The sequence below is a fragment of the Gopherus evgoodei genome, chromosome 12 (assembly GCF_007399415.2).
Source record: "Gopherus evgoodei ecotype Sinaloan lineage chromosome 12, rGopEvg1_v1.p, whole genome shotgun sequence".
In the NCBI taxonomy this organism is placed as follows: Eukaryota; Metazoa; Chordata; order Testudines; family Testudinidae; genus Gopherus; species Gopherus evgoodei.
Window position 1 is genome coordinate 37211850 of NC_044333.1, and position 27973 is coordinate 37239822.

The window sequence follows — 27973 nt, forward strand, 5'->3', positions numbered from 1 at the left end:
GCGCCGCGGTGCAGAGTGGGACGTCGGCGGACTCCCGCCCCCTCCCTGTCTCTGGGGGCGCTTTGCGACAGCGCTGGGCGGCTGGGGAGCGCTTTGCGGCAGCCGGCGGTGAGAGCGAGCGCGTCGCGTGCGGAGGACTGAGGCGGAAGTTGGCATCTCAGGGGCCGCCCGGAGGAGCCCCACGCGGCCCGGCGGGGAAGCCCCAGCGTCCCCTCCCCACCCCTCCGCCGCCTATGGTGCCCCCCCGCGCGCCGTGAGGCGAGGCGAGGCGGGCGGACTGGGGGCCGGCCCCCGCGGCGGAGCAGGGCGCCCCAGGATGAAGCTGACCACTCAGGCCTACTGCAAGATGGTGCTGCACGGAGCCAAGTACCCGCACTGCGCCGTCAACGGGCTGCTGGTGGCCGAGAAGCAGCCGCCCCCGCCCCGCAGGGACCCGCAGCCCCACGGGCAGCCGCAGCCCCACACCCTGTTCGTGGACTGTATCCCCCTCTTCCACGGCACCCTGGCCCTGGCCCCCATGCTGGAGGTGGCGCTGACGCTGGTAAGGAGCGAGAATAGCACTGGGTCCATCGTCAGCGCCCTCACGGCTCCCCTAGAGCGCTAGACAGGTGGGGAGACTGAGGCACCAGCTTCAGCCATTTCCCTCTCTCCCCCCGCCCCGAGGTCGCGTGTCAGATCAGTGGAAGGGCTAGGGATAGAGTCCGGACGTGGAAAGACTCGCTCAGACAAAGCTGAAAGAGGGAAGACTCGCATGTGCGCCCGCACAGGTCTACAAACACACACACAACTTTATTGCCAAGGCCCACGGAATGCCCCAAAAACAAAAAAGGATCCTGAGGGGCGTGTAATGGCCGAGAGAGATGCAAACTCTACCTCGCAGAAGGGCTTGTAGGCTGAGCCATGGGAAAGCAGGGCTTCATGCAGACAGATGCTCTACACTCTCTGCACTACAGTTTTTCACTGGTGAAAACTGCCCCAACTGAAAAGTACAGCTCCTGCTTTGCTAGTGTAGACTTAGTGCTTGTCTGTAAAAGGAAGTTGACAGTTGTAGCAGTATAATTATACCAGCATAATTCCCCAAGTGCACACACACATTCCATCTTACTCCTTCCAAAGTGATATAAACTAAACGGAAAAAGGTTCTCATATACTGGAATAAGAATGCCCGCGCAGCAGGTTATACAAATATAACTAGATTGCTTTAAATTCACAACTTTGCTTTTACAGGTATAACTTTCCCATGTAGACAAGGTCTGCCTCCTAGACTAGGGGAAAAAAAACATAGGTTTTTAAAAATAATATTAGCTAACATGACTTGAAACACCAGTTAGCATCTAATGTAACACCTTTTAAATACTGTTACTAGTCATGTTGTAAACAGGCATTAAACTTTGTTTACATGCTACAAATGGTATTTTAAGTCAAGGTAGGTAATTCTTAGGGAGACAAGGTGAGTGAGGTAATATCTTTTATTGGACCAAGTTCTGTTGGTGAGAGACAAGTTTTCAAGTTTACAGAGTGCGCTTTTCTTCAGGTCTGGGAACTGTACTCAGAGGGTATGTCTACACAGCAAACAAAAACCTGCAGTGCTCCAGCCCAAGCCTGGAAGTCTACATAGCAATGAAACAACCCCACAGCCTGAGTCAGCTGGCATGGGCTAGCTGCAGGTTTTTCTTTATTGTGTAAATATACCCAAGTGTCACAACTAAATAGAAGGTTAAATAAATAAATACTACGTAAGTAGTTAACACACATTGCAAGGGACCATTCAAGGTGAAGTGGAGGGGGGTTAATGAGGAGGGGGTTAATGAGTTATAGATTGGTTTTATGGTTTATTACAACAATGTCTGTATTCAGTCTATGGTTCTTACTGTCTAGACAAGTTATGAATTTAAGTCTCCAGGCTCGTCTTTTGAAGATGGTGTGTAGATTTCCTTTGAGGATAAGGAATGAGAGGTCAGATACAGAATAATAGTTTTTTTGAAACAGTGATGTGGTGGTTTTGTCTTTTGTCATCTGTGTGTGTTAATTTGAGAATGTAGTGATTGTCTCATTTCACCCACATAGTTGTTATTGGAGCATTTAGTGCACTGGATGAGGTACACCACATGTTGTGATACGCATGTGTGGGACTCATGGATCTTGAAAGATGTATTGTGGGTGGGAGTTGATCATTGTACCTGTGGAGATATGTCTGCAGGTTTTGCATCTGTTGTTCTGGCAGGGTCTGGTGCCGCTTTGAGGAGTTGTGTCCTGGTCTATGGGGAGATTGCTTCTGATGATGACACATAGCTCATAGGAATTGCCAAACTGGATCAGACCCAAGGTCCATCTAATCCTGTCTGACAGTGGCCAGTACCAGATGCTACAGAGGAAGGAATAAGAACTTCAGAGTAGGCATATCTGGGATAATCTGCTCCCCATATTATGTGTTATCCTGGTCTCTAACAGAATTTGGCTTAAACCCTGAAACACAAGTTTTAATATCCCTTCCAAAATCTATTCTTGTGAATTATAACTTTGGCTATTGTTGATATCCATATATATATCCAATCCCTTTTTGAGGCCTTTTAAATTCTTGACCTCAATGACTTCCAGTTTAATCATGTTACATTAAAAAAGCACTTCTTTCTAAAAATGCACCAGTTTTTCTTAGTCAAGACAGGGTCACAAAAACTAAAGAAATACATGTTTACGTAAAGCCAGATGTGGTTAGAGCACAGGACTTTGACAAGAGATGAGGTTCCTCTTCCTACATCTGCCATGGATTTACTGTTACACCCTGGGTAACTCAGAACTTTTCTACATTAAGGAAAGTTCCACTGGTATAACGCTATTGGTGTAGTTATGCCAAAGCAAACCCCTAATGTATGTATATATAATGCACTGTTGCAAAGTAGGGATTATACCACAGCAGTGTACTGTGATTTAATCCAATAACATACCAATGTAGTCACATTTGTGTGAATTTCTTTATGTAGACAGGACCTGGTTTAACCCTTCTGTGACCTTAAGATGGTGAACTTTAAATTCATTCATGTTTTTAAAGGATCCTGAGCTCCCTGGATGAAAGGTGTTATTGAAGTACAGTATACAATGTTATACTGTATTTTTTAAGATATGTGGTGATCATAATGTCTTTAAATTAAGATTGGATGTCTTTTTAAAAGAGGATTTAGCTCAACCACAAATTCTAGGCTTGATACAGGAATTACTGGATGAAATTCTCTGGCCTGTGTTATGTAGGAGATCAGACTAGACCATAACAGTCCCTTTTATCCTTCAGATCTATGAATAATGTGGTTGCAAGCAAACTGAGCCCTGGTCTACACTGGGGGTAGGCGAAGGCTCGATCTAAGTTACGCAACTTCAGCTACGTGAATAACGTAGCTGAAGTCAACGTACTTAGATTGACTTAACTATAGTGTCTTCACCGTGGTGAGTCGACTGCTGCGGGTCCCCTGTCGACTCTGCCTGCACCTCTTGTGGTGCTGGAGTACAGGAGTCGACGGGAGAGCGCTTGGGGGTCGATCGCTGCCTGCTGGGTAGTGTTGACCTACCCTGACACCCGCCATGACTAGCTTTAAGGAACTTTTTCTAAGGCATCATTAGTTTAAAACAAACTGAAATTGTGACTTCCCAGATTGCCTGCTACTTTGATATGAGTGTCCTACATTATATTGTTTGTGTTGCTCTGGAATATACTGAGCTAATATTTTAGGACTGATGTATTCTTGTGGCTTTCATTATATTAAATGTGTACCTCTTGAAGTTATACTAGTCATCAAAAAATATAAATGAAGTATCAGTGTTGATAAGCAAAAGATGTGACAATGCTTAAGAAACAAAATAAGGCTCAGCTTTCAAACATGGGTGCACAGACACAGATTTTAAGATACCTAAATACACAGATTTTGGCCCAGTCCTGCAAGCTGTGTAGAAGCCGACTGACTTCGGTGCGGTTCCATGTGAGTATAAGGATCCACTCACTCAGAGCTCCGTGATTGGGTCCTTAGATGCTTAGCTACAAGCAGCCAAATTTGAAAACTGAGCCTGTAGTAAGAGATAAGGATGTTTCTTAGTTTTTAAAATGACTGGACACAGTTGTAGAATGTCTAGTTACTGGAGGCTGAAACAGCAACAGTTAGACAAAATGAAGGGCTGTAGCCTTTTGAGAAACACCAGTTCTGTCTAAATGAGCTGAACTAGGTGACCGTTTGTATATTTGTTCATTTCCAGTGATTAATTGGTTTAAAATATAGGTAAGTACTCAGTTCATACAGACTGCTGTATGTCAGGCTATGTCCATACGGTACAGCTCTGCAGCAGCGCAGCTGTACTGATACAGGTGCTCCACTGCAGCACATCTGGTGAAGATTCTCTATGCTCTGGTGAAGCGCTCTCCCATCGGTTGCGAGCGACAGAAGCTATGTTTGCGGGAGAAGCTCTGCCCCCAGCTCTGCTTCTGGCCCAGCTCCGCTCCAGGCCTTAGTCACAGCTCTGATTCGGGCCCCTACATTATGAGTAAGGGGGGCGGGGTGCAAGGTAAAAAGTTTGGAGACCACTCTCTTAGAGTGTGTAAGTCTCTGAAGTGCGGTGGAGTGTTTCACTGTTTGGCCTGTATCAGAAGCATTGTTTTTCAGGAGCTAAGATTCTAAGCTGTTAGGAAGGGGGCCTTGTTTTCTTAGATCCTGATCCTATAATGTGTGGCATGCAGAGGGACTGCTGCAGCCCCATAGAACACAGCTGACTTCAGTCAGGGCCCTGTGGCGGCATGTAGCTTCCAAGCTTTTTAAAAAAACAAAAACCAGAACACCTAGGAGTTTATGGATTAAAGCCCCAAACCTGCAAACATGCTGTGGGGGACTGCTGTGCCAAATGTTTTGTTGTTTATAGTTTTTATTTTGAGATCCAGGAAAAATTGGGACACAGTGCAATTACAGAATGATTCAACTATGTAAAAAGGTATTCTGATCATGGAAGGTGGGTTTTTTTTGTTTTTTTTTAAATCCAGAATTGGACCCTGATCCTTAATAGGTCCACATGTGAAGCTCATTACAAGATCTGGGTCTTAATCTGTATATTCTGTTTCTTATACAGCTGAAAAATTGAATTGTTAGTACATTATGTAACTTAAGAAAACTTAAAATCCTTAATTTATTGCCTTTTCACTATTTATTTGTACTTGATTATTGATTTTAAAAGTAAAAGACATGAAATCCCTGATTTTCCCACAATTAATCAATTTTTGCAAGCCCTAATTATAAAGTTCATGAAGATGGGTTGCAAATTACAATACTTGTCAATTTTTAAGAACTTCTCAAGAGCCCAAAGTCTCTTTCTCTATTTGTAAAAAGGCTGAGTATTAATGTAACAGCTTATAGTAACTGCATTGTAGTGGCTTTTAAAATGGAGGCTGTTTTGCACGTAATGTAGCAATGTGAATACCAGGAAAATCCTGAGTTAAGGAACCATCTTAAATGAACAAATCAATAAAATTCATGCAGTTAAAGTTGATGTCCTTTTCCAGAAACACCTAGATATCCAAAGAGCCTTGCAGCATTGGTTGAATTTAATGAGGGGATGTATTTTTTTTCCCCTGGGGCCTATTAATATAAACTCTTCCTTGGTGAGTAATCATTACCCTGAAGGTGAATGGACTGCTTATGTGAATGAGGATCTTTAGGATCAGGCCTATAATGAACAAAAACTCCCATTGATTTCTGAGTTATGCCTGAGCATCAAATTGAGTTAATATTTTCTAAATCTAATTCTTAGTTCAGAGGGTTCATTTTCAGTGCCAGCCTTGTCCATTTTAAAAAGTTCTAAAAATGAGTATTAAAGGAATACAAAAAAATTCCTGTTGATATCAAATGACACTTGAAATGATGTCATAACTCAATTGCAAAGTACACATGGGGAAAGGAACATGTACCAAGTCACATGTGTCCTGCAGGCACAACAGAGTTAAGGAAATATTCATAGTCTTTACCAGGCTTTTTTAGCAAAAGGATTGGAAGGAATAAATTTGCACAATTCTTAATTTGCACATTTTGTTTTGAATTTTTAAAAAGCGAGTTACGAAAAGTTTCAGTTACTGCCTTTGGCTCCCCCAGCTGGTTGTTGTAGTTTTACAACCACACTTTCCTTGGTGGAATCTCCTTCCTTGGAGGTTTTTAAGGCCCATCTTGACAAAGCCCTGGCTGGGATGATTTAGTTGGGATTGATCCTGCTTTAAGCAGGGGGTTGGACTAGATGACCTCCTGAGGTCCCTTCTATGATTCTATGTAGTATAGTTGAATAACAGTGACACTGCCTGTATACTCAGACCTTATCTATACTCACAAAGCTTTCAAAATCCTCCATGGTTGCAGTACTGTGGGTGCAGCTCCACTTCTGTTAGCAATGGCAGAAGCTCTGGGAGAGATCCTCTGCTAGAGTAAGCTGACTTCAGTGGAGCTCTGACAGTTTACACAAGCTGAGGATCCGCCCCTTGGGTATACTGGCCACTGGCATTTTTACCTTTGTAAAGCACTTTGACATCCACAGGTGAAAAGCACTATATAAGAGCTAGGTTATTTTTATCACTTGTCTCATGTTGACCTGCTCTGATCAGGATTAGACAACAGGAATAGAAACATCAGTGGCCAGTTGATGCTGGGGTTATCATTGGTGATATTGCAACAATGTGAAATTTAAGGAAAAGTGCTAGTGTAAACCTAGCAAAATTGCTGTTAATTTCAGAAAGTTAACAGTCTTTGTTTACAGAACAAGTTTTTTCACTGGGTGAAAGTTTACTTTAAAAAAGAAACTGTTAACTTAAAAGTTACACTTGTTTGAAATTGTTTTCAGTAGTATACACAGTAAAAATGTCAGACAAATATAATTTTTAAATTGACAGTTTCCTTTTTAAAGTAAACTTGTGTCAGGGTTGCTGGCTTTAGTGCCAAGGTTTCAGCCCACTAGCAATTAAAACTGAAATCATAAATCCTTGAAATGGGGTTTATAATTGCTCCCGTTAAGGGCCAACTGCTGTTTCAATGCCAGAAGATGACATTTTAATAAAACACACAAATCCGTGTCATCCCCTGTGGATGAGGGATTATTCACATGGCTTTCTTCTGCTTAGACAGTTTAATACTGTCATTATTCTGCTAAATATGAAATTGTTTTGATTTACAAGATGCCAAAGTTCAACATCAAATACATTTTGGAATCCATTTTAATCAATCTATTTGGGTTTTTTAAAATGCATAGTAACTGGGGAGGGAAGCACTAGCTGTTTTCTCTTCCTCCCCAATTTCTGGATTATCCTGGCCTGATACTCTTAATTGTGAGCAACAGGAATGGTAGATGTATATTTTCAAAACAACAGAGACAATGGACCAAATTCAGAGCTAATATCCATTGTTTTCCAGTTATTTTTTTCCTGCTTTATGCCAGGTCTGAATTTGTCCTTTTCATTCAAAAAAACTGTAAACTTTCATAGATTTTTTTTTAAGTATTTGCATATGTGAAGTCTTATTCATAGAACAAGGAACCATTATGATTATCTAGTCCTGTAACTCTCAATCTTTCCAGACTACTGTGCCCCTTTCAAGAGTCTGATTTGTCTTGCATACGCCCAAGTTCCATGTCACTTAAAAACAACTTGCTTACAAAATCAGACATAAAAATACAAAAGTGTCACAGCACACTGTTACTGAAAAATTGCTTGCTTTCTCATTTTTACCATATAATTATAAAATAAATCAATTGGAATATAAATATTGTGATTACATTTCAGTGTATAATATATAGAACAGTATAAACAAGTCATGTATGAAATTTTAATTTGTACTAACTTCACTAGTGCTTTTTATGTAGCCTGTTGTAAGACTAGGCAAATATTTAGATGATTGATGTACATCCTGGAAGACCTCTGCATACCCCCAGGGATACATGTACTCCTGGTTGAGAATCACTGATCTAGTCTGACCTCGATATAACACAGGCCATGGAATTTAACCTAGCAATTCCTGCATCAAACCCATGTTTTGTAGCTGCGCTACTGCATGTTTTTAGAAAGACATTCTATCTTGATTTAAAAACTAAGTGATGGAAAATCCACCCAACATCCCTTGGTAAATTGTTCTAATGTTTAATTAAGAAAAAATAATCCTGTGTTAATGCAGATCCTCCTAGCAACGGGGGTGATTTGGAAGAATGAGACAATAGTCAGAATTTTTTTGTCACATCTTTCAGTTCTTAAATTTAAGGCATCAGTTGATTTTTAAAGAAAACATTATAAAATATAAAAAGTAAACATTTTAACACTATGTGAACTTCTTCTATTTTGAGCAAAATGGATGCAACTGTCATGAAATGGGGTTATAGTCTCACATCCTGTACATTTGCCTGGCTATTTACTGGCTATTTTCTGTTAGTGTTTAGTTGGCAATGGGAAGTATTCCCATTGCCAACTAAACACTAACAGAAAATAGCCAGTAAGACCTAAAATTTTATGCCATGATTACTCAAGTGCTTCAGAATAAATTCTGTTCTTTGAATTTCAGGCTGTACGTCACAATTCAAATATCTTGTTCAATTTAATTTCATTAATTTTTATATATCTTTTCCTTAATAGTTGTGTTTCTTCCTGTGTTGTGGTTAAGAATATTAGCATTTGGTTAACTTCCTTAGCAATTAGCTAAAATGTTATAAGGTTTCAATTGCCATTTTATCCCCAGGAAAGATGTATACTTTTTTGGTAGTTTTGTGTGATTTTTCTGGACTCACAATTGTTTTGATTACTCTTTCAGATTGATTCTTGGTGCAAAGAGAATAGTTACGTGATAGCTGGATATTATCAGGCTAACGAGCGTGTGAAAGATGCCAGGTGTGTCGATGCAATATCTCCTCCTGTTTACCCTCTCATGCTGCATTTGTACTTTGCCAACTAAAATAATTGCACGTATAATCTGTGATTGTTGTTTAACTTTGACAACTGTCATGTGGTTTCACCTTGTTTCCTTAATACTGTTAGATATCTGTGAAATGTCTTTTGTGTAGTGTCAAACCTCCATTTTTCCAGAATTACTCCTAGATCGTAGATGTTATAGAATTACTGGATGTTTCAGTGCTTGCTAATCAGCTTAACTGGCAGATATCAGGGAAATCCACTAGAATTCACAGATCTATTCATGAATCTCTAGATCTTTTAGGAACTTATTTTGAAGTGATTTAATCCCGATCTGATTATTTAATTGCCTTTATTTTTTTATGAAACTCTGCCAGTTAGCCATGGAGTTGTCTTGCAATGTAAGTAGAACACAGAAGTCATTTCTTACTCATCACTTCCCCAAGATTACTCTTTAATAACAAGTTGTAAAATTTTCAAAACCAGCAGTTATTTCAAAGCCTGAATTCTATTGAAAGTCAGTAGGACTTGATGCACTTTTGAAAATGAAATTTAGGCTTCTAATTCACTCATGCTGTTTTTGTAAATTTTATCCACGATGCACTCACTGTAAATTAACTATAGTATTTTAACTGCTGTGTGTTAATCCTTTTTTAAAAGTAAAGTCCACTGTAAATATTTTACAGCTAAGATACACTTAGGGCTTATCTAGACCAGAGACATTTGCATCACTATAACTACACTGATATGTAGTCATAGTGGTGGAAGCGCCTAATGTTGTAGACACACTTGCCAGTGCCAGAGGAGACTTGAATTGCATGATTTGTAACTTGTACATGAGTGCAATACATCTACACGTTGGGGGTTTGTGCTGGTCTAGCTGTGCTGGTCTAGCTGTACTGATGCAAAAATGAAAACACTATAGACTGCAAATTTTATTTGCAGTCCTGTGAGAAACACTGTGCTTTTTGAGATACAGTAGTGACACAATGGATTTGTTGTCCACTTTGTGTGTCACTGTTGTAGATTAATACCAAGTTACTTAGGCTCTTTAGTTCAGCAAATAGCAATTTCGGGAAAAACTTCAAAATCACACTCACTTAAATGCAACTGCATACCTTATTTTAAAATTGAGTAATTCTATATTTTCCCCCTCATAATTCAGCTCATTAAATAACCAATAAAAGTCATCCTAAGGGACAATATTTTAAGTTTTACACATGTATATTGAATATTTTTTCTTCCCATGTTTAAATCATTAAGCGTATCCGGTATTAAGACTAATTAGAGGGCATAAATGCTTTCATTTTAAATCAATATTAACTTCTTGTTCTCAGTAAAACATTTTAATTTATTCAAGCCATTTTGTTGGAGCAACATTTCTTCTGGTCTTGAGGGATATCTCCAAATAAAAATGCTCATGTCTCTGAAGCTATCAGAGGAGTTGAGAGGGTTTACCATTTGATCAGTTATGATTTAGGTGCAAGCAGATTTTCTTTGGAATCTGCTAATTATAACATAACGGGATGGGGCAGGAGTTACTTTCACAATACTTTAATACTATATATGCTTCAGCATATGACTTGCTGGAGATGCTGTGAGTTTTTGGAGATGTTGCTGTTGACTTTCACATTGCCACAAAACTAGTAGGGAATATAAAATCATTTAAGGAACTCTCAGCAGAGACACTCTCTGTATATGTACAATGACTAGAACAATGCCTCTAGACACCACCATAAAATTAATAGATAAGGGGTTAAATCCTTCTTGTGAAAATGTGTCTGTGCCTTTTAGAGATTCTAAACTCAGTGAAGACTGAATCTGCTGAAAAATACACACTTCATATATGTTTGTCTATATACACTCTCTTTCTCTTTATATAAAATATATTATTATTGTCTGTGGAGGATTTTCTGGTGGTCTGCAGAACTGCTTTTCTCTATCACTTTTTAAGTTGTGAGGCATTCTTCTGATGATAGCACAGTCTGGGACATTTTAAGACTTCCAGAAGTATTTTGGACCAACTAAACGGAAACACACACCTATCTGCACCCAGCACAGCTTTATTTTGGGTAAATTCAGCTGTGATTTTCTCCACCACGGCTAAAGGAGTGGCAAACACAGGATGACAGAACTGAATTCCAAAGTGACCTGAAAAGGGAGTAAAGCAGCAATTGCTGTAGGCAATGAGGGGAGATTTGGGACTATTAAATGTAAATCTCTAAATGCAGGCAGAAGAAATAAATAGCAAATCTACAAAACAGCTAAATTCCTCCACGGCCTGAACAGCCACAATTATCCCATTAAAGTGAACTTTTCATCTGACTACTGTTTTAATACTATTTATTCCTGCAGAGAAATTGTGCATTTAGAATATTGGGAATGAAGGGAAGCTAGTATGCAAGAGGATCTGTAGTAGAAGTTTCACGCATAATGGAAGTTTAAGGATCACTGCTCTGGACTTGTTAGTTAGAGCAAAGTAAATCCATTGAAGACTTCTAGAAACATAAGAGGAGCACATAACTTAGATCTTCCAAGGGACTGTGTTTTACATGCACTTGGGTAATTTGGAGGAATATTATGCACTTCAAATTTGGTTGCTAAGATACTCTTGCACCACACAGTGACTGTACCTTGTTAAAGAAATATCAATACATTTGCTTACTAGTGGTATTGAATGAGTTTTAAATGTAGATTGGTGAGCAAATTTAGAAATATCCTTTTCCAAGTTCCTGGAAATGAAGCAAAAGATAACCATGATAGTCTGGATCTGGTGGGAAGGTTTGGAGGCTGCAAACTATTGGATTCACATCAAGTCTGAGTAAACATTTATTATAGAATCATGGGACTGTAGGTCTGGGAAGAACCTCGGGAAATGTTCTGAGGCAGGGCCAAGTAAACCTAGACCATTCCTAACAGGTGTTTGTCTAACCTATTCTTAAAAACCTCCAGTGATGGGGATTCCACAACCTCCCTTGGAAGCCTATTCCACAGCTTACCTACCCTTATCATTAGAAAGTTTTTCCTAAGTAATGTAAATCTCCCTTGCTGCAGATTAAGCCGGTTATTTCTTGTTGTATCTTTAGTGGAAATAGAAAACAATTGATCCCTGTCTTCTTTGTAACAGCCCTTCATATATTTGAAGGGTTATCATATCAGGTCTACCTCAGTCTTGTTTCCCCTCCTCAGTTCTAAACACGTCCAGTTTTTTTTAAATCTTTCCACATAGGTCAGATTTGCTAAAGCTTTTATCACTTTTGTTGCTCTCCTCTGGACATTCTCTAGTTTGTCCACTTCTTTCCTAAAGCGTGGCAACCAGAATTGGACACCGTACTCCAGTTGAGGCCTCACCAGCGCCCAGTAGAGTAGGGCAATTGCTTCCCTTGTCTTACATAGGACAGTCCAGCTAATGCACCCCAGAATATTAGTCTCTTTCACAGCTGCATCCCATTGTTAACTCATACTCAATTTGTGATCAACTATGACCCCAGATCCTTTTACCATGTAGACAGTTGTTCCCCATTTTGTAGTTGTGCATTTGATTTTTCCTACCTAAGTGAAATACTCTGCACTTATCTTTATTAAATTTAATCTTGTTGAATTCAGACCAATTCTCCAATTTATCAGTTATTTTGAATTCTAATTCTGTCCTCCAAAGTGCTTGAAATCCCTCCAACCTTGGTGTCATCTGCAAACATTATAAGCATACACTTTACTCCAGTCTCCAAGTCATTAATGAAATATTAAATAGTACCATATCCAGGACTGATCCATGTGGGACTAGATGCACCCTACCAGTTTGACAGCGAGCCATTGATAACTACTCTTTGAGTACAGTCTTTCAACCAGTTGTGCCCCCACCTTATAGTAAGTTCATTTAGACTGCATTTTCCTGCATTATAACAACATTATATGTGACTGTAGCAAAAGCTTTACTAAAATCAATAGCTATCATGTCTACTGCTGGAACAGAGCTAAGATATCAGATCATATGCTAAAGGGAGATGATTCAGTGTTTTCTTACCCTTCTGACTTAGATCAAGTGTGTCCTCCTATACTCTGTATGTTACCCCCGATGACCAATAACTGACGCTTCAAACTCTTTGTATCATCTTTATTTAAATATTCTCTAATAAACTTTTAAATCAGTTTAATATCTTGTTCCTATTTGCTACAACACTGTTTTTCTCATGTCTCTTCTCAGCTCTTATTTCCTACTGGTTTCAGCTGAAATATATAGTACAATTAACTTGACCTTCTTCTGTAGTCCAAACCAGGTCGCTGAAAAGGTAGCCTCCAGGATTGCAGAGGGCTTTAGTGACCCAGCACTCATAATGGTATATAATTTCATTTATCTCTCTTCTGATTATAATCACAGTATTGGAATGAGTGTTTTAAATCCCATTTCTTGGCTCTGTTAATAGAGTAATGTGATGACTAACTTGCTGAGCCCTCAGAGTGCCTTGGGGAGTCCTTTGCAGGGTATTCAAGCAGCCCCTTTTGGCCAGCAGAGCAGTTACTGTGCTCTAAAGAGAGCCTACTTCTGGCCCTCCTTGGTAATGGAGAGAGCTGCTGCATTCTGTGTACGTGGTGGGAGAGTAAAGAAGGCATATTCTTCCAAAACCTTTCATGACATAATGGCTTACCTTCTCAATGGGTCAAAAGCAGTGGTGGGCTACAGTGGAATGTTGGTGATTTACAAGAGACCACTTTAGACCATTTAAAAATTGGCACTTCAGAAGCAGCAACAAGATGAAACACTGAATGGATTAATGGAGGTGAATGGAAGATGCTATGATGTTCAAAACCACACTGTCATTTTTATATCATCTCTTTAGTTGGGATCTTGAAGGAAAGAATATGATTTGTTTCTGTTGCATGTTAGGTGGATAACACTAAATTTACGATGGAGTGCAAAGAACCTGCCATTCATGTGTATGAGCATCATGAAAACAAATGGAGATGCAAAGACCCACATTTGTAAGTAATATGTTCGTTCTGGATTGTGATAAAGAGATGTTCCTTTGTGTATATAGCTGTAAAGAGCAAAATTGTCTTATTACACTTGAACAACATAATATAGAATGACCTTGTAAGTAGAAAATGGGCAGTAGTTGACCATGCTTTGAAAGCTTTCTGTTTCTCATAATGTTGAGAGAAATATCTAGCTCAGGGGTAGGCAACCTATGGCACACATGCTGAAGGTGGCACGCGAGCTGATTTTCAGTGGCACTCTCACTGCCCTGATCCTGGCCACAGGTCCGGGGCCTCTGCATTTTAATTTAATTTTAAATGAAGCTTCTTAAACATTTTTTAAAACCTTATTTACTTTACATACAACTATAGTTTAGTTATATATTATAGACTTATAGAAAAAGAGACCTTCTAAAAACATTAGAATGTATTACCGGCATGCAAAACCTTAAATTAAAGTGAATAAATGAAGACTCGGCACACCACTTCTGAAAGGTTGCCGACCCCTAATCTAGCTTATAAAAACAAAACTCTGTCAGTATTCTGCCTCCCCAGCTGTAGCCACGCAGCATAGTGTTATGGCTTATCTTTTAATTGAAAGAGCCTGTGGAGATCATTTTCCTTGAGAACTATTAATTCCTAGTTATTTTACATTCTAGTGATTATTGTGAAGACTGGTCTGAAGCCCAGAGGATCGCCACATCTCTCTTGGACAGCAAATCCTACGAAACCCTTGTGGATTTCGATAATCACCTAGATGACATACGGAATGACTGGACAAACCCAGAGATCAACAAAGCTGTCCTACACCTATGTTAGGGAGGCTTCCACTGACTTGATTAATGGGCATTTCCACTATGTTGAAGATACTTAAAAAAAATATTTTTGAATGTAAATAGAGTTATCTTCAGTACATTCTGGGGAACGCCAACAGCAGATTTATAAAGAACGGAATGTCACTTGGAAAAGGTAACGTGCCCAGAAGCAGTCAAATCTTTTTAAGGAGAATCCTTAGAAGAAATACAAACTGTCAGTTATAGCCGTCCTTGTGGATTCCTTCCCAATTGTAGTGATTGTTGCTATAACCTTTAAAACCAGAACTACTACTGCTTGTCCAAATTATTCATATTAAAAAGTTTTGACTAACCTTTTATAATCTTTAGAGAGAGTAATTTTTAAAGATTTATGAAATATCTTTCAAAAATGAATCTTGTCCTTAGATGAGATGTTTTTAAACTATAAGTCACAAATGTGTTAACAAAATCCAGTGGTAACTGGTCTTTTGACCTGGTTCTTAACTGGCATTATTATTGATGCAGTAGAATAATGCTCACTGCTAAAGATTATACTCTGTGCACATACTGCATTTGTTCTGCAGCAGTTTAGCATATCATAGCTACAAAATAACATATACTGAAAGCAATATTCCAAATGCTGCAGAGATTCCTAACCACACTGGGACTACAACCACAGTTGTTACCTAAGAAATAGTTACAACCAAGGCCAAAACAAATCTTAACTTTATGATTTGTGAAAAGGACTTAAAGCACATTAGCAGTTTTAATCAACTACAAGGCTCTGTAGGAGTTGAGAAAACAGAAGAGTAAAATGCCATCTTCATTATATGCAATCTTTCTATCTGGATTTTAAAAAGATAATCTTAATTCTGAGCTGATTCGCACGCTGTCCATTCAAATAGGACTGAAATGTACCTATCTGTAAATTAAAGGCAACTGATCTGTCTTTAGCATATGGATCAAAGGAACCTTGAAACACTCTAGTTCATCTTAAATTGATCTGTCTGTCTAATTAATACCTGTTTCTAACAAAAGTTTACCAGTTGATGGAGAAGCTTTATAGCAGAATTTCTTTTGTCATTTTTATATGTATTATTTTGTACCAGGTACACCAGATGCATAGTACCTTACCTTCTGTCTCTTTCCGTTAACTGTGTTACTGTAGAACTGCTAACAACTTAACTTGGTGAACCTAATGAACTTGAAAGGATAAATTTTATATCATTCAACACTTTTTAACAGTAACAACAAATGGAAGGAAAATGCTTTAGCTGACCAACTGCTATTGTAGCTTGTCCCTCACCACCTGAAAATAAACTTGATGACAGGGGAATGTCAATCAGATACTTTGTGGCGTCTTCGGTGGTGTTGGGTGAGGAGAGAAGCAGGTAAGGAGGAAAGGAGTGCAAGATAAGTAGACTCAGTTACTGGCTGCATAGTGCAGTTAATGCACTAACTTGTCTTAGACCTTGAAAGACCTGAGTTCAGTTCTTAATTAGATCAGAAATTAAGAGAATTTGGTCTCTTGCTCATAAGAAGTATGTGGTACACACACATGTTGCAACATAGTTCGCTCAAAGTCTTTTCCTAAGATCCCTACTGAAACAAACCCTTTACAATGAAGATCCAGATGGCAGTATTTATCTCCTAATTTTTTGCTTTTTTCTTAAAGCAAACTTTTGAAACTTGTGCAAAAAGTAAGGGATGAGACTTTCAAAACCACTCTTGAGTTGACCATAGTGTGCTGCTATTAAAGTCGACACGAGTTTTACCATTGATATCAATGGGAACAGAATTAAGGCCAAAATCCCACTCTAAAGTAATAATTCTTATGAATGAGGATTACAGAAATTAGTACTTCCTTTCTTTCACAGTGATGATACACTAGTTTGGAGAAGGATGAAGCAGACATCATTTGGGGAAGTAAAATGCTGAATAGTCATTGCTGAATAAGTGAAACTGAAATCTAGTTGACAACCAGTGAACCATGCTGCTATTCCACAGATTTAAATATACTAGCTATTGGAGTGTTCCCAGCACTAGATGTACAGAAAAAAACATTACCAATCATGCATATTGTATAAACAGAGCAGTTCAAGATGGTTGCAGAATATAAGGCAAAGCCTATGACATGCTATTCTTTCCAAGGACAGATGTTATTGTTTGCCCCTTTTTGACCTGAGTGACTAGTCAAAGTTTATGGCCCTGTGTGTGATCCAGTTGGGAGCAGAATTTGGTGATAGTCGGGTTTTTCTTCAATGCAGTTTTGTTTATTTACAAAGACTGTACAAAGTTCAGAAGGGATCAAATGCAGAAGGGATCAAATAACAGGAGACAGCTTCTTTTGTTCACCAAGAGCAGCCTTTTCACCCTGCACCCCGACCCAAAAAAAAGTCTCCAGGTTTTTTCCAGGGTCCAGCCACATGCTTTCAGCTGCTTCTTCAGTCTGTCTCAGTCTATTCTCAGTGTATGTGTTATCTCCTGCTAACGCGCACACAGTCACAATACCCAGTCAAACCATCTGCCCGCTTGGTGCTAGTTTCTGAGCAGACTATTAGGCTCTGCTTCAAGGATGGCCCGTTAACTGTCTCTTACAATTGACTTAAACGGGGGATTCATTCAGAGATCAGTTTAGAGGTATAAACTGAATCCATAACAAAGTTTCACTTAACTGATAACATTATCCTAAGAAGCCACTGGGAATTGAACTGGTTACACGAAGAGTCGTTAAACAGCACTGAAATACAAGCTGGTATTTCTTTGAAGCTACAGGAAATGTATTTCTCATTCTTCCTAACTCGATGTCATGTAATCAAGTTTTTGGCCACATATGCATTCACACACACTAATTTGTTCTGTCAGATACTCAGCTCTTATCCAGTTAAGGCTTCCCAAAATGCTAAATGTTTTGTAAAGATCAGTTTTTTGTAGTTGTAAAATAAAATTAACTCAAAGCAAAATATGTATCATCGGGGGCTCTAATCTGATAGAAAAGATAAATGCTTTTGCTGAGCAGCGTATTGTTAAACATTGAGACTTTGCTGGAAGGGACAGGAGAGAAGCACCATATGAAATTCTCCCCTCCCACCTCTCCCTCTTTTGTTTGCTTGTAGGTTTCTAGTGAGGTCCATTGGACATTTGCCCACCAATAAAGCCAGAGGCTGGTTTTAAACAAACAAAGGGCAGGTGCAGCAGGGCACCAATGAGACTTGCCCTGTCACCTGGACAGTTTCCATTCCACCCCTTTTATTTGCATTGAAAGCTGGACAAAAAGTTATAAAGGCGAACCTTGGACTTGCTTTGATTCATGTTGGTTGCATACATAAGGAAGAGAGGAAGTAAGTAATCTGTGAGTATGGATCTCTGCCTACATGTTGATCTTGCTACAAATCTAGGTCACTGATCTGTATGAGCAGCTGTATATTTCTTGGCTTGGGCAGCAACTGCATTAAAGGAATGCAAGGTAACTTCTGTTGTTTTTTTTTAACTTTCAGGGAAAATAAAGCTGGTGGGATGGGAAAAGTCTGCGTTCCTATCAGAACCCTGATTTTTTTTTACCTCTACTTCGGTGTCACAGCCACCATGCTTCTGGCTGGGAAGACTACTTCCAGAGCATATCCCTCTTTCCTTTATTCTGCCCCAATTGTCTGTCAGTGAATGCCATGCAGAGGTCTCTTCCCTCCTCCTCCTATTGACAAATGTCTTAAGTTTCTGCTCCTACCACTCTTTTGGCCTTGCCAGCCCAAGTTCCTATGATCAGAAATCAAATGCTAGCCCTGCTGTAGTGTCTATCTGCCTTAGGGTTCTCCATAATACCCATTACCGTTGTGTTAGCACTTGGAAATGCAGAAAAGCCCTCTTGGTTGTATTGGTATTACAAAGTTATTTTCCCTCTATATTCATGTTTGAAAGATTTGTGATGAACAGTTCTAACAAATAACAAATGTATAGAAAACTGGCACAAAAGGAGAGAAAACCCCAGCTCAATCTGATATTTAAAGTGCTGCTTTTGAATAAATATAGGCAATCAGCACCAGAAAGGATGCTATTCTAAATTACTTTGAATGTAAAGTGGTTGGGTTTTTTTAATGTGCTATTTACCGCTTTGCAGACTCTGAGTTAGTGGCAGGAGCAATAATGGGCACTAATTTGGGAGTCTTTCAGGATGAAGATGGGAGCTTGGCTTGCTGCAGCATATGGTTGTGAAGGAAATCCTGCTTTCTTCCCAAGCAGCTGTCTGAGTTGACTTAAGACCAAGGAGGCTAGGTGACATGCTAAAGAGCATGGTTTTTCTAACCACTGGGCACCATGGCCTAGATTTTCAAAAGTGACTCATTTTGAATTTTAGGTGTCTAGCTTGAGACACTTCAAAGGGACCTCTTTCAAAAAGGCTCTGGAAATCTGACCTCTTGAAAGGTATTCCCAATTAGACATCAAAAAATGGAGGCACCTAGAATCACTGGACACTTTTGAAAGTCTTGGCTGGCATGGCAGTGCCAGACTAAGTAGTTCTGTGTGGGCAGAGGTCTCCCTCTGTAGGATCAAAAGGTGCAGGTAATGAGTGACTGCAAGTACTGTGGCACGCTGGGATGGCTGTGCTCAGTGATGGTTAAAGGAATGTCAAATATCTGGTAACTAGGGGATGGTGTTTGGCCTGCAGGGGATGTTTTATCCTATATAATGTAGTTTGCTGTGCTGTAAATAAAGATGAAGCTTTTTTCCTTTCCCGCTACCATGCAATTGAAGTGAGAGGCTGAGCACTTTGTCAGTTTTCTGTTAGCCTAAGCAAATTGGCACATTTTGACCCACGTCTCTTCTTCATAATTCCAGACACGAAGGCTGCCTTGTGCCTGCTTTAATCAGGGTATTCTTTGTAACAGCAAATGTTTATATAAGGAGACACATGATGCGGAGTGGTTAAAACACAGGGCTTGGCTTTCAGATATCATGGGGCCCATCAGCATGATAAGAACCTAGATAAATAGAGCAGGATGCCAGAGACTGGGTTCTGTTCCCAGATCTGCCACAAACTTGCTGTGAGATCTCGTGCAGATCACTGAGGCTTGGATCCTCAAAGGTATTTAGGCACCTAGCTGCCATTGATTTCAGTGGGATATAGGCACCTAAAGGCTTTTGAGAATCAGGGCCTTAGAGTCTATTTTCAAAGATGTTGCTCTCCTGCAGCTGCCAGGGGTTTCGGTGGACTTGTGGTTGCTCAGCTCTTCTGAAAACCAGGCTGCCAAATTCCTTCTGTTTTCCCATCTAGACAAAGACAGTAGAGACAGTGGTGTGTGATGAGGCTTAACTTGCTAGTGTTTTATTTGTATGACAGTTCAGAGAGACAGATCCCAGTGAGGCTTGGTGCTGTACTAACCCATACGGAGAGGCAGTCCCTGCCCCAAACCACTTACAATCTAAATGGAGAAGAGACACTGAGAGGGTGGAAGGAGAAAGAGAGGCATGGGCTGCCTCTATTTGTAAAGTGTTTGAGATCCTCAGCTGGAAGGTGCTATCAATGGAGAAAGAGTAAGTGAAATGTTAAATGCAGGAAGCTTTTAATAGTTGCTAATTTAAATCTTATTGGGATTTGGAAAATGTTCTTGAGATAAAATCTGCTTGCCCTGCATTTCTGAGCAGTGCTTCTGCTGTACATGCTAATGTAGCTTCTGGAGAGGAGCCTAATGGGCCCAAGCCGCTGACAGTTGTGTGTGGGAACTGTAAAACACAGGCCATCTATTGAACAAAAGAAGCTGTGCAAGTTGCTTCTCCTTGCTCTGCCCACCCTCTGATAACATCTCATAATTCTGGTTTTAGGCCCCCATGCTGCTCTGCCAATACATCTTAATTCCGTGCTGCAAGATCCCTTGCCATTCTAGCCTCCCCGAATCAATCATTCCAAAATAGGCAGTGGTTGCACCATGTACATGTATCCACTAGGGGCTTGATTGAGGCCATTGTCTTTATCCCCTTTAGACCTTATTTTAACCCAGCTTGGCTCTCTCATCAGAAAGGCTTCTGCACTGGCAGTTTTATCCTTGATTTCATGTTTGACTCTGCAAAAGATTACAGATATAAAACCATAATGAACCAAGACAGAAAGCCAGCTGTAGTCTGGGGTTTCCATTAATAGGATTGTGTGAAAGGTGAAATTGTTTCACCTTTCCATGTGGCTGTTCAGCAATTGGCCAAGATGGCCTTTGTCTCTTAGAAATTCTAGTGATGGGCTAGGCATTTCCCCAACCTTGTCAGGCTATGGATGGAAGGGAGGCAACAGCCCGGAGAGTACAATTGCAGAGTAGTATAAAGCCATTAGATAATTCCAGGTGGAAGTCACACCCATTTCGTCTTTAAAACTGGCTTGTGGAAGCTGCAATCATCTGGTGGATAACTGAGCAGAGCATAGGTAGACAAGACCTCTCCAACTGAAATGATTCTTCAGCCTTTTGATTACCAGGGGGACAGGTGTGTGTTAAAAGTTCCTTTGGAAACAGCAACTGCCTTTAGATTTTTGGAACTGACAGCACATGAAATGTTTAATTGGTGCAGTAAAATTCTGTTTGTATCTTAGCAATGCCTAGGAGATTTGAAACACTCTGTGATGTGGGCCAAAAATATTTTATAGTCACAACTCCTTGAAATTAATGAGAGTCATTACTGGCTTGGGATATTTGCAGTGGTAGGGTATGAGATCCTAATGAGACACACTGGCTTCTGTACTCAGTGATTCTCCGAGACTCTTCATCAGTATCCTAGAGCAGTGGTTCCCAAACTTATTCCACTGCTTGTGCAGGGAAAGCCCCTGGCAGGCCGGGCCGTTTTGTTTACCTGCCGCATCCGCTAGTGTTGCCGCAGTTCGCTCTCCAGGCCAATGGGAGCTGCTGGAAGCGGTGGCCAGTAGGTCCCTTGGCCCGCACCACTTCCAGCAGCTCCCATTGGCCTGGAGCAGCGAACTGCAGCCACTATGAGCTGCAATGGGCCGAACCTGCAGACGCAGCAGTTAAACAGCCTGGCCGGCCAGGGGCTTTCTCTGCACAAGCGGTGTAACAAGTTTGGGAACCACCGCCCTAGAGGTTCCACAAAACTCATGTGACACAATCCTGTCTTGGCTTCCCAAACCTCTCTACTGGAGTTTGATGGTCTTCAAGGAGGTTAATACGTCCACCCCGAATTGCATGCCTGATGCTTTAACAGTGCAACATCTCGAATGGTCCACTGAAGCAAGTATCCCATGACAAAAACCTGGGGTCTTCCAAAGTCCAGCTAATAAGTTGTCCTCTGAACCTACTGATCCAAAGTGTTTAATTGGCCCTTGGACCAAGATTCTGATCCCCACCATGTGAGCAGGGTCTTATTATGGTTAAACAACAGGATTAGGAGTCAGGCAATCTGCTTTCCAATTCCGTTCTGAGCTCCCTTCACGCTCCTGTATGTGGTCTCTTCTGCTCAGGCTTGAAGCACATTGGTTGGATAGTGGGGAAACTTCCACTTCTGCTGGTTCCCATGATGCTGGTATACAGGAGACTTCATGCTGTCAATACAGCACCCCTCAGCAGCACTACATTGTTAGTTTTAATTAACATTTAGCCTTGGGAAGATTATGAGATGTATTGAATGCATCAGGTCATTTGAACCAGCCAACCCCTAGAAAAAAACAACCCACGTGCTATATGGCAGACCTTTAACCAGTATGCTTTTGGATAACAACCTTCTGCAGCTGTCATTACTGCATGTTAATAGCAGTGAGGTCAGAGCTAGATGTTCATAGGATGGAAGAAAATCTATCGGGGTGGTTGCCCAGGTATCAAAATGGCAGGTTGTCAGGGAAAAGAATAGAAAGACAAAGAACCTAGCTCCTCAAATATGTGATGAGTAAAGTTCTGTTCGTAACCCTGTTTGAAATGTCTTGGGATGCTTGAATGATAGTGATTGCTTGCATGGGTTACAGGCAGCACAGTGTGGAGTATTGGCAGGTGCAGTTATTTTTTACTTATATGAATTCATAATTCATACTAATGTACTTATAGATTTCAGTTCTCTCTTTCCTTAGTGGTTAATAGGTGAGGTGCTTCTACTACCCCTTGGAGCAGAGCCAGACCTTACTACCCTCCCAAGGGAAGCCAATCTACTCCTACCACCCTCCCAGCTTCTTTGGAATGGGACTGTCAGGGCTTTCCTTAGTGGCCATCAGGGACAATGCGTATTTGAGATGGCACACTGAGGAAAATCTAAATGCTTTTGCTCACTGCTCCAGAATTCATGCAACTTCTCGCCTGGGAGACAGACATCCGGAGTAGTTGGGAATCAAGCTACTGTCAGCCTCATCCAGAAGATGCCATCCAGGGAATCTAGCTGCTGTCTGCCTCTCCCCGACGATACCTTGTACTAGATAAATGTACACAAATAATAAGTTACTAAACCATGAACCTGTTGCCTTACAGCCATTCTAATGGCAGTGGAGCTGGTTATGCCAGCCAGCCCTAAAAAGCACCTTCAGACCCTGTATTGCAACTCGCATTCCCAGGCTAGAGACCACTAGTGGTAGCTACAGTTGAAGGCAGGAAATGAAAGGGTGTCATGGTTGAGACAGGGGAAGTGTAGTGTATATAGTGTTTGAAGCACTGAAGTAGGATCTGAGTGTCCAGCCTTGCCTTTGCCACAGACTCCTTGTGTGGTCCTCCAGCCTCAGTGCCTCAGTTTACCTGTGTCTAATGTAGGACTAATGAAACATTCCTCTAAAGAGGACTGTGAGGCTTTAATGAATTAATGTTTAAAGTGCTTTGAGATCCTCAGATGGAAGGGACTGGAAAAGCGGCTCTTGTCATAAATAAGTTAATCCAATCAAATTAGGTTGTGTTGCAGCCCACAAATCAGACTGCAGTTACTCTAGTGCACAGTTTATCCACTAATATTTTTGTTTTCTCCCTGACCATGATGGGCCCTTTCCTCTGCTCACACCCAGTCCTGCCTTCAATGTCGCAGAGCAAAGAGACTGCTATTCCCAGCCAGGCTGACTCTAGGACTATTTTAACAGTGGCAGTGGGCTAGTTTACATGTAAATTACCTTCTCAGCTACTGGTTGATTTCTAGCTGCTCAAACAGGATCTGTAGCTAGAGTACAGCCAGGTAATAACTAGTCAGAAAGGAAACATCCCTTAACCCCAATGTTCTTGGAACACTGAATACAATGCAATTGGTTTAGGGTACATATTGTAATCACTGGGCATATAGAAGAACCTTTCTGCCTACGGTCCAGACCAGAACCTCCTGGCCGTTAGACCTTCCAATAAAGCTGTCAAAACATTGTCCCAGTTTTTCATTGAAAAAGTTCAAAATCTGAGAATTTTTTTGAAAATTCTCTCCTTTTCGGACCAGCTCCACTTTCCAATAATTCTGGGAAAGACATCAACTATGTAGCCAGTTCACTTAAAGATACTCAGCTCAGCAGCAGCTGGTCAGCAGAACAGGGTAAATTCCATCATCTGTCTCTTGGCTCGGGCGTTGTCAGAACCCAGTGGGCTGAGCAAAGTGAGCTCCTACACTTAACTCAATGGCATTTTTTTGTTTGTCTGCCCACTGCCGCCCGCCCCCCAGTTCTAAGCCTCTGTCAGCCAGCACTGAGCCCAAAAGCTCTCTCTCTCTAGACTTTTCTTAGGGTCTTGCTCAGCAATGCTTCTTCCAGCTGTGACGAGTTTCCTTGCTGCCTTCTCAGTAGTCTCTGCTTCTCTTTCCTGCTTATTCACATCATGCCCCCCTCCCCACACACACTACTACTATTACCACCAAAACAATACCTAGCTGCACCCCTCTCTTACGTAGTTCACATTACTGAGTGGTCTCCCATGCCCCTTTGTTTTGGGCAGTGAACTTGCTTCACTGGGGTGAAGAATGCTCTTGTTTCATAAAGGAGCTCTAGGATTCCTTATAGCTATCTTAAATGATGGGTGGTGGTCCCATCTATCAGCTGCAATGATGTTTCACCCAACCCACAACTGCAACAATGCTTGAAATGTGGCTGGAAAAGCGACCCTTCAAAAACTTGCCCCTTCTTTCTCCACAGATCTGGAACTTTCACCAAAGTGCTGGCAACCCTGTCCCCCCTGCCAAAACAAATCAGTTTTTGCTGCTTTTAACGGCTCCGGTGCCCCCACCATTCTGGTGCAATGAACTGGATGGAGTCTGTACTTGCCCATTGCATCAGCAAAGTGATTAGCTTAGTTCCAGTCACCAGGCTAACTTCTACCCTCAATTTCACTGGAGAGGGGAAACAATGGTGCTTGCATAGGTGTATTGCAGAGCAGGGCCTACGGAAATAACTGTTTGATGCTCACATCCCAGGTTGAGTTTGCCAGGCTGGGGGGGAAGGGGAAGTCTTTAATACAAGTTGGGGCTGGAAGTCACAGAGACAGACAAAAAAGACCAAACTGCAGTGGGTCAGTTGTGAGGTTGCAGCTGGGAGCAGAGCTTCATCAGAAAGATGGAGGGACCTTTGGAACTCCAGTGTCACAGTTCTAGCATGGCACCAGCTGAGTGGCGTACAGAGCCTTAACCACAGCACAAACCCCAGACTTACGGGTAAGTCCCTTCTTGGGCCAGTCCCTCTCCTTACCCTGCCTAGGAGAAGTATAAGGCAGGTTGGCCTTAAAGGGATGAAGACACTTTAACTGTTTGCCAGAAGCTGGGAATGGGCGATGGGGTGTATCACTTGGTGGTCACCTGTTCTGTTCATTCCCTCTGGCATTGGCCACTGGCAGAAGACAGGACATGGGGCTAGTTGGACCTTTGGTCTCACCCAGTGTGGCGGCTCTCACCAGGCTCTCTTCAGACCGCTGCCTTGGCAGTTTCCAGCAGCACTTGACTGGTTTCATGGGCTTGAGAAGAGGCGTTTTCTCAGCGGGGGAAATGTGTGCCGGGATCAGGGCTGGAGGTGGGAGAGGGGCTGCACCCACCCTTACCCGGCCCCCTCTCCTCCCTGCCCGGTCTGCCAGGGCGCCTCCCGTGCCCCCCAGTTTGCGGTGGGCGTGTGTCAGAGGCACCCCAACCTCCCGGGAAAGCCACCAGCCACTTCTGCACAGCCCCGGCGGAGCTAAGGGAAGAGGCAGCCCCAGTGAGGGAGCAGAGCCCGGGGTGAAGGGGGGGAGCAGAGGGACCCTCCCCGCCGCTCCTGGCGCTGGCGAGGTGACTCAGGAAGGTGGTACCAGGCAGGGATATGCAAATCGCCCTCGCCCCCCCCTCCGGCTCGCCCGGCTGCTGCCTTCCTCAGGCTCGCGTGGTGCGGGAGCGGGTCCGGGCTGCGGCTGCGGGGCTGGAGGCGGTGGCTGAGCGGCGGGAAAGAGACCAAAGCGCCGGTAAGTTTCTCCTTCCCCAGCCCCCGGGCTGTGCCCTCCCCGGGCGTCCTGGGAACTTTCTCCCGCCAGATCCCTCCCGAAACCCCCACGCCAGTCTCTGGCTCCTCCGGGCAGGGCAGGGGGGCGGAGGTGCAGCGCTCACACCCAGGAAATCAAGGCAGAGCCGGCTCCCAGCTCGGCCCGTCTGATGGGAGACGCTGGCATGGCCCCGGGGTTGGATTCTGTTCCAGAGCGCAGAGCCCGGGCATCCAGCCTGTCCTTTCCGTGCAGCGAGCTGGGCAGGGCGCAGGGTCAGAGCCCGGGCAACCAGCCGGTCCTTTCCGCGCAGCGAGCTGGGCAGGGCGCAGGGTCAGAGCCCGGGCAACCAGCCGGTCCTTTCCGCGCAGCGAGCTGGGCAGGCGGAATTTTCAGCGCTGCGCAGGGCGCAGGGTCAGAGCCCGGGCAACCAGCCGGTCCTTTCCGCGCAGCGAGCTGGGCAGGCGGCATTTTCAGCGCTGCGCTGGGCACAGGCAGGGTGGCGGTAGCGGGTAGAGGAACTTGCCATTGGCTGCGCCTCGGAACGCGATTCCCTTACTCCGGAGCCCCCAGGGTCCTCCTCCCGCTGTCAGGCACCGCCCGTTGTTGGGGGTCCGTTTGTCTTTCTCCCCCTGACCAGGGCAATAAGCGTGTGAAGGCTTCAGGGGCTGAGCTCGTTTGCAATGTAAATGCATTCCGGGCTGGGGCTGGGGCTGCCACCAGACTGGAGCTTTACAACACAATCTCAACCCTCGAGGGCCCTTCCTGCTGGGGCTTGCAAAAACCTTGATGCAGGAAGGTCTTCATCCACCCTTCTTCTGAGCGTCTGTTCTGCCCTGGCTACAGCAGCGTTGTTCTGCGAGGGTGCTAGGGGCTGTACAGACACAGAGCCAATAGATCAGTAGTTCTCGAAGTTTTGTACTGGTGACCCCTTTTCACCCAGCAAGCCTCTGAGTGCGACCCCCCTCATAAATTAAAAACACTTTAACCCCGTTATAAATGCTGGAGGCAAAGCAGGATTTGGGGTGGAGGCTGACAGCTCACAACTCCCCATGTCATAACGTCGCGACTCCCTGAGTGATCCCAACCCCCAGTTTGAGAACCTCTGCAACAGATGCTCACTGCCCCAAAAAGCTTCCAATCTAAGTGCAGGGTAACAGATAGAGCAGGGCAGCTCTAGGTAACTGCAAAATTGTCTCTTGCCGTAGTGGGCACAGGCTCCTCTGCCCAGGGCTGCCGAGAGCAGGTTCAGGCCCCAGTGAAAACATTTTTTTGGGCCCCCCAAAAGGCAGACCAGCTAAACAGGGTGGGGAAGCCAGGCCCTGGGCTCTCTTCCGGACGACCGGGCCCTGGTAATTTGTATCGGCTTTGCCCCCCTCATCAGCCCTGCCTCTGCCTGTGAAACAGGAATTCCCGCAATATTCTGATATTTAGTCACATTCCTGTTAAGGTGGGTGAGGTCATATCTTTAATTGGATCAGCTTCTGTTGGTGAAAGAGACCAGCTTCCAAGCCACATGGAGGTAAGCTGTTACCTCACCCGCCTGGTCTCTCTAATACCCTGGGACCGACACGGCTACAGCACTGCGAACACTAGTGGGAAGGGGCATTTTGCTACACAGGAAATGCGCAGTCACAGATTCTGATATACTTGTTCACCCTGAGTAGTGTCGCACTGGGGGCATAGCTCCATTGATTCCAAAGGGCCTGAGGACCTGCCTACCTAAGACCGTGTCTACACTCAGGAGCTGACATCACCACAGCCCCCTTGCGTAGATGCAGCATGCACCGACAGAAGCAGTATTTTGCCAGGGGGAGGGACGCATCCCAGGAAGAACTCTTTTGCCCACATAGCTGCGTCTACACTAGGGGAGGAGGGTTGTTGGCATAGCGATGTCAGCCGGGGGCGCGGTTTGTTCACAGCCATGTCCCCAACATGGCTAT

At 42.9% G+C, this 27973-nt stretch overlaps 1 protein-coding gene across 1 annotated transcript; it reads left to right on the top strand.

Annotated features, from left to right (window-relative positions):
- The first annotated feature begins 111 nt into the window (after window positions 1–111).
- EMC8 (ER membrane protein complex subunit 8) lies at window positions 112–18137 on the top strand. The gene is made up of 5 exons (XM_030581289.1): window positions 112–541; window positions 8802–8878; window positions 13167–13236; window positions 13785–13879; window positions 14533–18137. The coding sequence occupies exons 1-5, from the start codon at window positions 317–319 to the stop codon at window positions 14690–14692; spliced, it is 627 nt and encodes a 208-aa protein (XP_030437149.1). The 5' UTR covers window positions 112–316; the 3' UTR covers window positions 14693–18137.
- The last annotated feature ends 9836 nt before the right edge of the window (window positions 18138–27973 follow it).